The sequence below is a fragment of the Chanodichthys erythropterus genome, chromosome 21 (genome assembly GCF_024489055.1).
Source record: "Chanodichthys erythropterus isolate Z2021 chromosome 21, ASM2448905v1, whole genome shotgun sequence".
NCBI lineage: Eukaryota > Metazoa > Chordata > Actinopteri > Cypriniformes > Xenocyprididae > Chanodichthys > Chanodichthys erythropterus.
This window is the reverse complement of record NC_090241.1, coordinates 916913-930000: the sequence shown is the minus strand read 5'-3', so window position 1 is coordinate 930000 and position 13088 is coordinate 916913. Positions and strand designations below refer to the sequence as shown.

Below are 13088 nucleotides of genomic sequence, written 5' to 3'. Positions count from 1 at the left end.
TGAGAGAGAGAGAGTGTGTGTGTGTGAGAAAGAGAGAGAGTGTGTGAGTGTGTGTGCGCGCGCGGGTGTGTGTGAGAGAGAGGCAGTGTGTGTGTGAGAAAGAGTGAGTGTGTGTGAGTGTGAGCGCGGGCCAGTGTGTGTGTGAGAGAGAGTGTGTGTGTGTGAGAGAGAGAGTGTGTGTGTGTGAGAAAGAGAGAGAGTGTGTGAGTGTGTGTGCGCGCAAGTGTGTGTGTGAGAGAGAGTGTGTGTGTGTGAGAAAGCGTGTGTGAGAGAGAGTGTGTGAGTGTGTGTGCGCGCAAGTGTGTGTGTGAGAGAGAGTGTGTGTGTGTGAGAGAGAGTGTGTGTGTGTGAGAAAGCGTGTGTGAGAGAGAGTGTGTGAGTGTGTGTGCGCGCAAGTGTGTGTGTGAGAGAGAGAGAGTGTGTGTGTGTGAGAAAGAGAGAGAGTGTGTGAGTGTGTGTGCGCGCGCAAGTGTGTGTGTGTGAGAGAGAGAGTGTGTGTGTGTGCAAGTGTGGGTGAGTGTGCGTGTGCATATGTGTGTGCATAATTGTGTGTGTGCGTGAATGTGTGTCTAAGTGTGCGAATGTGTGTGGGTACATGTATGTGTGTGTGTTTGTGTGTGTGTGTTAATCAGGATTACAGTAACACTACAAACTGAAACTGCTGATTCTGATTCACACCCAGTTCAGATGTTTTGAACAGCTTTCACTTTTTCTCCTCTCTTGTTTCAGATCTGACAGTGTTTAGTTTGTTTCTAAAGCCACAATAAATCCAATCTTTCTTTCTTTATGGTTTTTTGTTTATTACGACTGATAAGATAGCAGATATGACAGAGAAAATGATCTCTGAACTGAGAGAAAGTCCCTCGACTGTGGAATCTGGTGTGACCAGTCTGATGTTCCTGAGAAATGAGGAAAACAAGAACATATATTTCGTATATAAACAAGGAAGATGTTTAGCATGATATTCATGCTTTGAAACACTGATCAGATCAGTACTTTATTTAAGGTGTGGCTCGGCTTTCAGACTTGAGATTTCTTTAGAAAGCAGAACGTCAGTGAGTCAGTGTCAGCGATCACAGTCATTCCCCTGAAGATCAACCGCTGCCGGATGGAGAATCTGACGGTTAGATCAAGTCTGAACAAGATCTCAAAGTATCCAGCAGGAATCCTCAGGAATTCCTTCAGGAGATTCATGATATGCCCCCTGGTTTATTAATATTTATGAATGAATAAACCAGTTCATTTAGACGTGAACCTCATTAGATGCATAATTAGGTTACATAACATTTACAGTGTCAGTGAGAAGAGAAAATGAAACTATGATCATGGTGACGAGGAATCCCCTTACAGATGTTTTCCATGGTAATCATGTTTTCCCCTTTTTTTACATTTTGCAAGTATTATGGGAACAATACCTTTGAATGTTCTCTGAACCATTAAAACATTAGACATCAAAATGTTTTATAAAAATGTTCCATGAATGAAACATGAACAGGCCTAATGTTTTGTGCTAAACTTTTGAGAACATTATTAAAGACCAGATAACTTTGAACGAACGTTTGTTCATAACTTTGAGAGAACCTTGAACACAACGTTCCCTGTCAGCTGTTATCATTTACCTCAGCAACACTTAAAAACTAGATTTACCTTATTTGATATTTAATGAGTGCTGACCTTGCATGATTCTTGTATTAATTTTCGGACCACCTCCTTGATGTGTGGGCTGTTCTCTTTGGGCGGGTGTGTGTAGACCGACACCCGGGTGACCCCTTTAAAGAGCCCGGATGAGGGCCACCCGATGTCCAGCGGCGGGACCTCCGTGTCCGACATCTCCGGCCAGTAGGTGGAGCGCAGCGAGCCGCTGTCTTCGCGTTTGTCGGTTGTTGGTTGTTTTTTGGGTTTGCTCTCCGCTGCCCCTCCATCGTCTTCCTCCTGCTTATATTTGACGAAAGTGCTCGTGATGGCCTTGATTTCCCGCGCCGACAGGAAGTCTTGGCTCTTCTCCTCCTTCAGGAGGCTCTTGAACGCTCCGTCTCCGTTCGTGAGCAGCTGCTCCAGCGCCGCCCGCTGCTGCTCGCTGTAGTAGAACTGCGGCCGGGACTCGGGCACCGCGGCGGGCATGAGCCCATCCTCCAGACACACGAGCTGCGACTCCGCCATGACGCGACGCGACCTCCTGCTCGCCTTCACGAGCTCGGAATGCGGCGCGGGAGTGTCTCACCTGAGCTCGTGCGGGCAGGTGTCGTAGCTCTGCGGGTGGGTGGGTGGAGTTCACACGAAATACAGTGGTAGGGGAACTTTGTTTCAGCATGAATGACTCAAACATAATGATTGATCATCAGGTTGAGCGATACATCATCACTAGTGTTTGTGTTTGTAATGTAGCAACTGAACACTTGCTGTATGAATGCAGAACGTCCTAATATTTGATTTAATATTTAAGCATTTGGCAGACTTACTTGCATTCAAGGTTTAGTTAATGCATAATGCATAAAATATTAGACTCTCAGGCCTAAATCATGAACCCATTTCTACCAATTTTTTTTTTTTTTTTTTAAATTTGGAGTGGTTTAGTTTGAGCTATAGCAGACACATGAAGCCAGTCCTGTCATTTTTGTGTCTGATCTTTTTCTATTAATAAAAAATCTAAAAACACTGGGTTAAAAAGAAAAAGAGCTGGGTAAATATAGGAGAGAACACATGTTGGGTTAATTTTACCCAACATAATGGGTTAAATCATTTTTACTATAATACTAGCTTTTTTTAACTTCGTACATGAATTAATGTTTAACTTAAATCCTCTAAACCTTTTTTAAATATTCCACTCAACAAGGATAATTCCTTTTTTTCAATCATATTTTAAAGTATAGCTTATTTTATATAATTTTTGTATTGCCTACATTTAAGGTTGTTTAACAAAATATTAGAAGTAAAAATTAAACATTTAGAAGTAAGTGTGATCGATCAATGGCTTGTGTTCGGCGGGGCCGCGGGGGAACTGATAACTTCAGGTCGCCGCCTGCGTTTCACTCATAGCCGAAAAATGCTGTGACTGACTCCATAACCGGACCATAAATAATCCGTGTAAAATTCTGAGAACATCCAAAGTGTTTACATTCTGTATCATTTTGAATAAAATCATAACATTTTATGCATGACATCAGGTGTTTCCAACACTTGAAAAGACAGACGCCCCTATATGTTTCTTTAAATAAAATGAAACAATATACAGAACAATAATGAATTTTTAGCTAAAAAAAATAAAACGTACACAAAGGTGTATTTTACTGAAGACATGCACCAATTTGATGGAGCAGCACTGCTCTCTCCTGAAGAGGGCGATAAATAACTCAATCCCTGGGTTACGTCTGACCCAGGATCTGGGTAACACAAAAACTACCCAAACGCCGGGTTGTTACGTCTGACCCAGGATCAGGGTAACGCAAAAACTACCCAAACGCCGGATTGTTACGTCTGAGCCAGGATCTGGGTAACGCAAAAACTACCCAAACGCCGGGTTGTTACGTCTGAGCCAGGATCTGGGTAACGCAAAAACTACCCAAACGCCGGGTTGTTACGTCTGACCCAGGATGTCGGTAACGCAAAATCTACCCAAACGCCGGGTTGTTATGTCTGACCCAGGATCTGGGTAACACAAAATCTACCCAAACGCCGGGTTGTTATGTCTGACCCAGGATCTAGGTAACGCAAAAACTACCCAAACGCCGGGTTGTTACGTCTGACCCAGGATCTGGGTAACGCAAAAACTACCCAAACGCCGGGTTGTTACGTCTGACCCAGGATCTGGGTAACGCAAAAACTACCCAAACACCGGGTTGTTACGTCTGACCCAGGATCTGGGTAACACAAAAACTACCCAAACGCCGGGTTGTTATGTCTGACCCAGGATCTGGGTAACGCAAAAACTACCCAAACGCCGGGTTGTTACGTCTGACCCAGGATCTGGGTAACGCAAAAACTACCCAAACGCCGGGTTGTTACGTCTGACCCAGGATGTCGGTAACGCAAAAACTACCCAAACGCCGGATTGTTACGTCTGAGCCAGGATCTGGGTAACGCAAAATCTACCCAAACGCCGGGTTGTTACGTCTGACCCAGGATCTGGGTAATGCAAAAACTACCCAAACGCCGGGTTGTTACGTCTGACCCAGGATCAGGGTAATGCAAAAACTACCCAAACGCCGGGTTGTTACAGGACTTGGATAGAAAAAGTAACCCAAGATTTTTTAGAGTGTAGCAAATGTGAGCTCTGACATAATAAGGCTCTTTAATACTTGAGCTGAATAGCAGATTTGGATTCAAATCATTCGTTTCACTTTCACCTGTTTACTACAGATGAATTCAGATCTGATCAGAGATTGTGGTTTTGTTTATTTCCTTCTTCATTTGTGATTGTGCTCAGATCTCTTTGATCACAGGCTGCATCGTGATATTCTGAAATGCAATATGTTGAATCGAGCTGAAATATATTTGCTTATGTTGAGGAATCATGATGTGATGCATTACTAAAACAGACCAGAATCTGAACCGGTGATCTGAAGGGACACGCTTGACATCAGCTAAAATATTGTTATAAAAGATTGATGTTCTCTTTGGAATAACATGCAGTAAGGAAGAGAATTCTGATGTAAAAAATTGTAACCAGACCATTCATTCAATAAACTCATGACACATTTGTATGTGTTATTAAATACGAATGTATTTATTACTTGGATGAAGTTTACATCTCAGGAATTTTTCATGCAGTCCATATGCAGAGGAACATAATTCTGAAGAATTCATAAACTTGTTTGTGAAACAGAACATACAATTTTTCCAAATCTCTGTACAGGAAGAGCTCAGCTTTACAGATGTGTGTGTGTGTCTGTGTGTGTGTGTGTGTGTTCATGACAAGATGAAAATGTGTTTCTTAAATGCAGAACTGTTAATGTATTCTTTATGGAAAAATCATTATCATGTAACATAACGACTCAAAGAACCGAAGGATAAATGGATTATAAACCGAATGTCTGTGTAATGGATTTTCAAACCGGATTGGTGTAGTTGACGGGGAAAAGTCCGGTTCTCCCGCGCAAAAGACCTTTCCACCAGAAACGATCGGACTGATCTAAAACTTCGATAATATCTCCAGCGTGAAAGTTCAGCTCATCTGCGTCCTCTGCATTGAAGTCATACATGGCCCGAACCTGCAGCGCAGACGCCTGCGCAGATGAACACATCAGAGAATCTTACACTGTGCTTTGATTCATTGTGACAGATTGACAGAACTTTTCTGCATTTTTTGTACATGTTGTGTATATCATGTGACCTGTATGACGTGTGTGTGTGTTGTACCTGTGGCGGGGGTGAGGGCTCGGGGGGGCGAGGAAACGGTGGTGCTGGTGATCTGTAGTTGTGTCTCTCCTGCAAGAATAAGAGCAGATTTCAGGCTGAAGCTCATCAGATGAGTGATGTCACATAAGTGACAGCGTCTGTACCTGAGAGATGGGCGGCGGTTCAACAGACTTCCTGTGCATGAAATCAGATGGATTCTGGGTGAGGGAGAGAGCAGAACAGGAAAAAACAAAAGTGTGTGAGAAAAACTTAATAACGTGAGAGCTGCAGAAAACTTTCTGTCATGATCCTTGAGTGTTCTCCATCAGGACGTTGTTAGGTGGTTGCTAGGTGTTTACTAGGGTCATCTAAGTGGTTTCTAGGGTGTTGGTAGACATTGCTAGGCAGTTGCTAGGGTGTCCAAGGTATTGTTATTGCATTGCTAAGTATATACTACTATAGCTAAATAGTTTAGTTGTTAGATGGTTCCTAAGGTGATGTTAGGGAGTTGCTAGGGTGTCCAAGGTGTTGTTATGGCATTGGTAGGTATGTACCAAGGTCATCTAAGAGGTTTCCAGTGTATTGTTAGATGGTTGCTAAGGTGTTACTAGGACGTTCTAGGTGGATTCTATGGTGTTGTAAGGATGTCCTGGGTGTTTTGACATTGCTAGAGTCATCTAAATGGTTTCTAGGGTATTGTTAGACAGTTGCTAAGGAGTTGCTAGGATGTTCTTGGTAGTTGCTATGGTGTTGCTAGCATGTCCTGGGTGTTGTTATGGCATTAATAAGGTGTTGCTAGGTGGTTGATATAGCATTGCTAGGGTGTCTCGGGTGTTACTATGGCTTTGCTAGGTGTTTACTAGAGTCATCTATGTGGATTATAGGGTGTTAGGTGGTTGCTAAGGTGTTGCTTGGATGTTCTTGGTGGTTGCTGAAGTGTTGCTAGGTTGTCCTACATGTTTCTATGACATTGCTAGGTGTTTAATAGAGTCATCTAAGTGGTTTCTAAGGTATTGTTGGACACTTGCTAAGGTGTTGCTAGGATGTTCTTGGTGGTTGATTTAGTGTTGCTAGGGTGTCCTGCATGTTCCAATTAAATTGCTAGGTGTTTACTAGAGTCATTTAGTATTTTTTGATGGTTGTTGTATTGTTGGTAGGATATCCTGGGTGTTGTTATGGCATTGCTAGGTGTCATCTAAGTGGTTTCTAGGGTATTGTTTAATGGTCACTAAGGTGTTGCTAGGATGTCCTGGGCATTGCTATGACATTGCTAGGTGTTTAATAGAGTCATCTAAGTGGTTTTGTTAGACAGTTGCTAAGGTGTTGGTAGGATGTTCTAGGTGGTTGCTATGGTGTCCTGGGTGTTGTTATGGGATTGCTAAGGTGTTGCTAGGATGTATTAGGTGGTTGCTAAAGCATTGCTAGGGTGTCTTGGTTATTGCTATGGCATTAATGGGCTGTTGCTAGGTTGGTCTGAGTGGTTTGAGGGTTGTTTTATGGTGTTGCTAGGGTGTTGTTAGGACATTGCTAAGCATTTTCTGGGTTGCTTTGAAAAATCCTTTGAGCTACAACACAGTGTTGCTGGACTCACCCGCTGTTCTGTGAGCAGGAAGACGCGACTCTGTTTGGAGATGGAGTTGTGTGTGTAGTAATCCACCAGTCTGTTGAGGGAGGTGAAGGTCTCGCTCCAGAGGTAATACTGACCCTGCTTGTCTCTCATCACTTTAAAGTGCTGCACATCATTCTCATGTCTGACAGCACACACACACAAATGTGAGTTCAAACCAGATTCCAAGAACGTGTGTGTGTGTGTGTGTGTGTGTGGGTGTGGGTGTGGGTGTTGTACCTGACTGATATGGAGAATTCTCCAGGTGAACTCTGGGAGCCTCGGATGATGAAAGATCCGATTGGTTGACACATCAGCTCATCCTGTGCAGTATGACGGCTGGTGTTCTCCTGATACCAGCTGGAGAAACACTGCTTTAATACGACTGTTTGACATTCATGTTCTGAAGAAAACGTGTGCTGTTGCTAAGGTGTTGTGAGTGGTTGCTAGGGTGTTTCAAAAGAGCCTATCCCATGCCTCTATTGTTTGGTCAGACAAGTTTGTTAATTTGAACAGTAAAAAATACACCTTAATTTCTTCAGTTCAAAATTTGAATAAAGTATGAAAATACTCTGATAAAGTTCAGATACTTGAAAATGAACTTATGCTCAGTACAATAACAAAGTGAAATGCCGTCCACCACTGGTCATGATCTTTTTTTTTTATTATTCTTTTTTTACGTCTTTCTCTGCACCACCAGGGCACAATCTTAAGCCTGATTATTTAGAAAAGTAACACAGAACCAATTAACTTCTTTATTTACCTTCTGTATTTAAATCCAAATCCCGTCACTACCAATCTTCTCCTCTAGATGTCACCCTCTTATTTATCTTTTACCAAAATGCAATGGTTATATTTGGACAACAAAACTATCAAGTACACACTTCCCTTTTTCATCAACTCTTTGACACAAAAACTGCAGCAGGTCATATTTAGTACATTATTGTGAGTTATATACTGTCAGAAAGAGTTGTGGGCGAGGGTGTTCACTCTTTACTTCCACATTCTGATGTTTCCACCTTATTTTTAACAGGCATTTATAACGCAAATGTGGAGACTTCTGGTCTGTCACTTCCAGTTATTTTAGCTTTACAAAAACTGTCTGTTATGCTGCTTGATGTGGCATGTTATTAATTTAATCATAAACACACTGGTTTTGTTCAAACCACTTTGAGTGCTAGAAACGGTGAGGACTGACCGCCAAACACCACTAACTGTGTAATGCTGGTCGATCTGGAGGATTGCTCAGTGTAATTGTGTTTCGGTGACGTCTGATACCTGGGGAAGTGGGTGTTGATGTAATTCCGCGGCACAAATCCTTCCATGCCGTTGATTTCTGCTTTGAACCAGTCGTCATTGGTGCCTAAAATCTACAGAGAAGCATGTGATGATGGTTCAGCTCGGTTCAGAACAGAGAAAACTCAGACAGGTTCAAAGTAAGTTCATAGGTTGAGTGTGTGTTTATTAGCGGACATGTGATATATGCTGCAGATATGTGCTGTTGTAAAGTACACACCTTGATAATATCTCCCTTCCTGAAACTCAGCTCATCCTCTGCTGTGGCTGCAAAGTCGTATTTCCCTGTCGCCTCCATGACGGAGACAACTCAGAGACTAGAACGAGACACAGAGAGAGCCATGAAACACAGCAAACCACATGCCAGTCAAACGGCTGGTCTTCACACCGTAACCAGACTAAACTGAAGCAGCCCGTGTAAAAACTGACACTACAGCACGAACCACATGAAAGAGAGCGCCGACCTAAAAATGTACGTTCTGTCAGTTACTCAAATACATGTCATTCCTGATTGAATTCTTTTGTTTTGTAATGTGAGTAAATGCTGACAGAATGTTCAATTTTTGAATGAAAGTCTCCAGATAATTAAAATATGAATAAACGTAATGATGGTTGACGCTGTTTGGGGAATTGACGTTTCTTCACCAAGATGATTGACTACTTCAGTTAACAGGGAACGCTTTGAACATTCTGGCTATAATAAGCAAACGTTCTTCCAATAACGTTAATCTGGTTCTGAAAACGGAACGTTTTATTTCTGAAACATTCATCACACACTTGAAGATTTTAAGCCCGATTTTGGGCCTGATTTGCAACTCCCAATGATCTGTGGGGTGTGTCCTGATTCAAGACTTCTCGCAACTGACTTATTTTACTGCGTCGGAGCCCAAACTCTTGATCGGCCTGCCTCTGACATGATACCTGCGATAGCCAAAGAGAGCGAGCAAGCTTCACCAACCGGATGTTGCTTGCTTCAATAGCTGAAACTTGACTCTCAGTCCAGATTAATGTTTGCATTCTGAGGATTATAATGCTAAAAATCAGTAGAAACTGCTCTTATGTTTGTGGTCTCTCACAGTTTAAAATATTGGTTACGATTGATGTGTGGCCAGCCTAACACGGTGTTTTCCGACACTATTCCTGGAGGCACCACAACAACAACACCACACATTTTCCATCTCTTTCTAATCAAACAAACCTGATTCAACTCATCAGCTCGTTAGTAGAGACTCCAAGACCAGACATATAAGATGTGTCAAATTACAATCTGTAATAAATCTTAAAGCACCATGATACAAACATCCAGAGAGGAAGGAACATGTTGAAACACTAGATAGTCAAGAATCGGTAAGAAGATAACAGACACAAGTTTCTTCCTTGCATTAAATGAAAAACAAGAAATAAAACCCTAACTTTGTCTTTAACTTTTGTTTCAGATGATAAATGTGTGATGATAAACTAAACTGTAATGTATCATCAATTAGGTTTTTGTACTCCGACACTGATGCGATCAAATTCTCTCGAGATGAATATTCTTAGAATTTAAGAATAACACTTAAAGCACAAAACCTTGCTTGAATTAAATCAAAGGCAGATTGTAAATAAGCCAAAGATTGCTGCTTAGAAGGGGGCGAACATTAAATAACAATATTGGGATCAAGTCAAAGTATGTATAAAGTAAATAATAACGGTCTCAGCACAGAACCTTGGGGAACTCCCTTCACATCCTCAATTATAATTTATTGTAGAGGTTCATAATTACTTTATAAACAAACAGGATGACTCGCAGGATATGTATGCCTTATCAATAAGTGGCGATATTGAAGCTGCTGCTATTTTTTAGAATTTTTTTACTTCATGGGATTGGTATGAAACTTGGTAAAGGTTTTAGCACTTTGAACTTCATTTGAAAAGTTTAAATGGCCCTGAAAAAGACGTCACACTTGTACTCCTCGCAGTCAAAAATGAGCGCTTTGGAAATGAATGGGAGACAAATCTCATCTAGTGGAAACAAAATATTACTGAAAGATAATTTTTTAAGATATCAACCTCAGATTTGGAACACAACTTGTTTAGATTTAATTCTCTCAGTTTTAGAGTAAAACATATTTTGGAAAATACATATTTGATATAAAAATTGAAAATAGTGTTTTTGTCTTTTTTCACTTCAGCATTCCCAGGTGAAAACAAAGCACACTTCTATAATGTACGTAAAATGCTCTATTTTCGTGCATTAATTTTGTACGTAATATACTTAAAATTCTTCTTTAGTACTTTTTAAGATAATCTTAAGAACATCTAAGTGTGCTCAACTGTGCTATTTTGAAATTTGAATTAAAATGTGCTTTTAATATATTATCTCTGTATTTAAAAAAATAGTGATATCTAAATAAATTTTTTAATACAGAGATGGTATATTAAAAGAACATGGTGTCTCAAAATAGCACAGTTGAGTACACTTAGATGCTCTTAAGATTATCTTAAGACGTACTAAAGAAGATTTTTTAGTATATTAAGTACAGAATTAGTGCTTGAAAATAGAGCACTTTAAGTATATTATAAAAGTGTACTTTTTTTTCCACCTGGGTTAATCTCCTACGTGTCGTCTTTAAAAAGAGACCAAACCATTTAAGATTTACAGGTTCAAGTTGGAAATTTCATTTTCAGGTCTATGCTCAAAAAGTCAATAAATGGATTATAAATACTGCATAAATTTAATTTAGTAGCATAAAATCTCCTAAAACTACAAAACATCAAATAAAAAAAAACATTATTGAACTACAATATATTACTTTCATTTAATTTAAATAATAAAAAATAAATTCTTAGGCTCATTTTTGACCGCCACGTGAGCAGCACCCGAGGGTTAAACAAAGTAGCGAAGTAGAAGAAGAGCAGTACTGAAGACGTTATATGCGAAATCCGTACCTCTGACTGACGGTCTAAAGCACAAATTTCCCAGAATGCTGCAGCGTCTGAGGTTTGTACTGTACCCTCTGGGTCTGTGAAAGCAGTGCAGCACTGCTCGTGTCTGAACGCTTGTTCTGCTCACCTGCTTCCGTTTAGAGATGCGTTTCTGCACTGCTGCAGCTGCAGGCCATGCAAAGCCTTTCATCTCATTTGCGTATTGCGTGTTTTTGCTCACTGATCGTAGGAAGGTTTGTTTCACTAAAAGACACATGTGATCATGTGAGATTAAAAAGGGATTCTTGCGAAATAACCCCTAAAAGACCTCAGTGTCAACTGCTGACATTAAAAGACACTTCATATTCAGTAATATTGCTGATTTGACTGTATGGATGAGAACAAAACTTGAAGTGAATTGAGCTGAATAATGACTCTACGGTCTTCTGTAGAGCTGCTCTACAGCTGAATTTGATGAAGTTAGCATAAATGACTGTTGTTTTCCTGTTTATTACTGTGAAGCTGTTTTGTACTATAGAAATAAAGACTTGACTGACATAGATTAAGTAATGTGAGGAGAGCAGGGCTAGTTGTCACATGACACTTTTTTAATTTTATTCTGTTTAAAATATTTCTTCCAACTTGAGATGTCCTAAAAATGCTGTTGCTGTTTCAGTCTGAATCTACTTTCATTATAAACTGACTCTTGTCTGATGCCAGTGGGCTTCTATTGTGTAAAAGTTTCTAATTTAAATTGATTAAAACACGTTAGACTCAAAGTCTGATTCAGGCCGTGATCCTGCTCTCCTCTATAATTCATTCAACAAAAACACTTTAATCAGTTTCTCTTATGTTTATTCCTCCATTTTAATGGTGAGCGTTCAGAAAGAGACACTGAAGAGAAAGATCATTGTACTTACAGCTCATGAAATGATGATCAGTCTGTCGTCTGAACCGTCACAATGTTCACCTGCAGCTGTGGACTGAAATATTATTTCAACATTTGGAGGAAGAACAGAAGTCAAGCTTATCTCACAGTAAACGCCACACGCTCATGCACGACTGCAAAAAGGGGAAATAGAAAGTGTAAATCATCTTCCCCTCCCCCTGCGCACACTCACACACACACACATGCAAACACACACACACACACACACACACGTTGGGTTTTCATGTTTGATGGGGACTTTCCATAGACATAATGGTTTTTATACTGTACAAACCGTATATTCTCTCCTCTTCCCCTAACTCTACCCATCACTGAAAACGTTCTGCTGTTTTACATTTTCAAAAAACATAATTTAGTATGATTTATAAGCTGTTTTCCTCATGGGGACCAAAAATTGCCATCTTTGTGGGAACATTTTGTCTGTGTGTCTGATTTTGTCTATTCTGATAGAGATAAACACATTGAGTCTAGTTATACTAATGCTATTTTGCTTAATTTTACTTATTTTACTATTTTCATTTTATTTGCACTTAGTTTTTCACAATTGCTTAGACACATTTCTAGAAACCTGCACCCATTTTCTGACAACATTACAGTTTTTTACAATCTAGGTCACATTTTTTTTTATGCTAGTTCACATTTCTCAGTACTTGAGTCACTTTGTCAAAACTCTCCTTCACACAGTTTTCATTACCAACTTCAGCTTCATAGCAATTCATTTCACATTCAAAATGCACTAAAACTACCAAAACACTTCATTCATGACACAAATCAAGAACACTAGAGGTTTCACCCAACAAACACACTGTATCACAAAGCTAAAAACACAAACAACAGGCAGAATTATGCAATGTTTTCTTCTGTAAAATGTCTTTACAAGAATGACACTATACTGCAGTTTGTTACATGATCCATGTTTACATTACTGTACAAAATTATTCCTACAGTTGTTCCATTGCTAAAATCCTTTTGTCCAATCTGTAGTCACATTTTCAAAAA

The 13088-nt window shown here is 40.1% G+C and overlaps 2 protein-coding genes across 3 annotated transcripts in view; both read right to left on the bottom strand.

Moving 5' to 3' along the window:
* Nucleotides 1–2514, bottom strand: part of fam83fb (family with sequence similarity 83 member Fb) — a 10786-nt gene extending 8272 nt beyond the window's left edge. The window contains exon 1 of the mRNA XM_067374613.1: nucleotides 1675–2514. Coding sequence (XP_067230714.1) covers nucleotides 1675–2160 — 486 coding nt within the window. The 5' untranslated portion in view covers nucleotides 2161–2514. The remainder of the gene's footprint in view (nucleotides 1–1674) is intronic.
* A 2165-nt stretch (nucleotides 2515–4679) lies between these two features.
* Nucleotides 4680–12207, bottom strand: grap2b (GRB2 related adaptor protein 2b). Of its 2 annotated transcripts, none has more exons than XM_067374016.1 (8): nucleotides 12061–12207; nucleotides 8457–8553; nucleotides 8219–8310; nucleotides 7181–7300; nucleotides 6926–7085; nucleotides 5499–5552; nucleotides 5356–5424; nucleotides 4680–5222 (listed from the first exon to the last, which is right to left on the bottom strand). In XM_067374016.1, the coding sequence occupies exons 2-8, from the start codon at nucleotides 8532–8534 to the stop codon at nucleotides 5046–5048; spliced, it is 750 nt and encodes a 249-aa protein (XP_067230117.1). In that variant the 5' UTR covers nucleotides 8535–8553; nucleotides 12061–12207; the 3' UTR covers nucleotides 4680–5045. The 2 variants fall into 2 exon arrangements, with proteins under 2 accessions (XP_067230117.1, XP_067230118.1); XM_067374017.1 differs by lacking the exon at nucleotides 12061–12207 and adding an exon at nucleotides 11165–12002.
* Between the last annotated feature and the right edge of the window lie 881 nt (nucleotides 12208–13088).

Coding starts and splice junctions, on each gene's coding strand:
- grap2b (XM_067374016.1), bottom strand. CDS start 8,534: ATGGAGGCGACAGGGAAATACGACTTTGCAGCCACAGCAGAGGATGAG. Junction 7,086..7,180: donor GAATTCTCCATATCAGTCAG/GTACAACACCCA, acceptor GTGTGCTGTCAG/ACATGAGAATGATGTGCAGC. Junction 5,553..6,925: donor TCCTGCTCACAGAACAGCGG/GTGAGTCCAGCA, acceptor TCCCTCACCCAG/AATCCATCTGATTTCATGCA.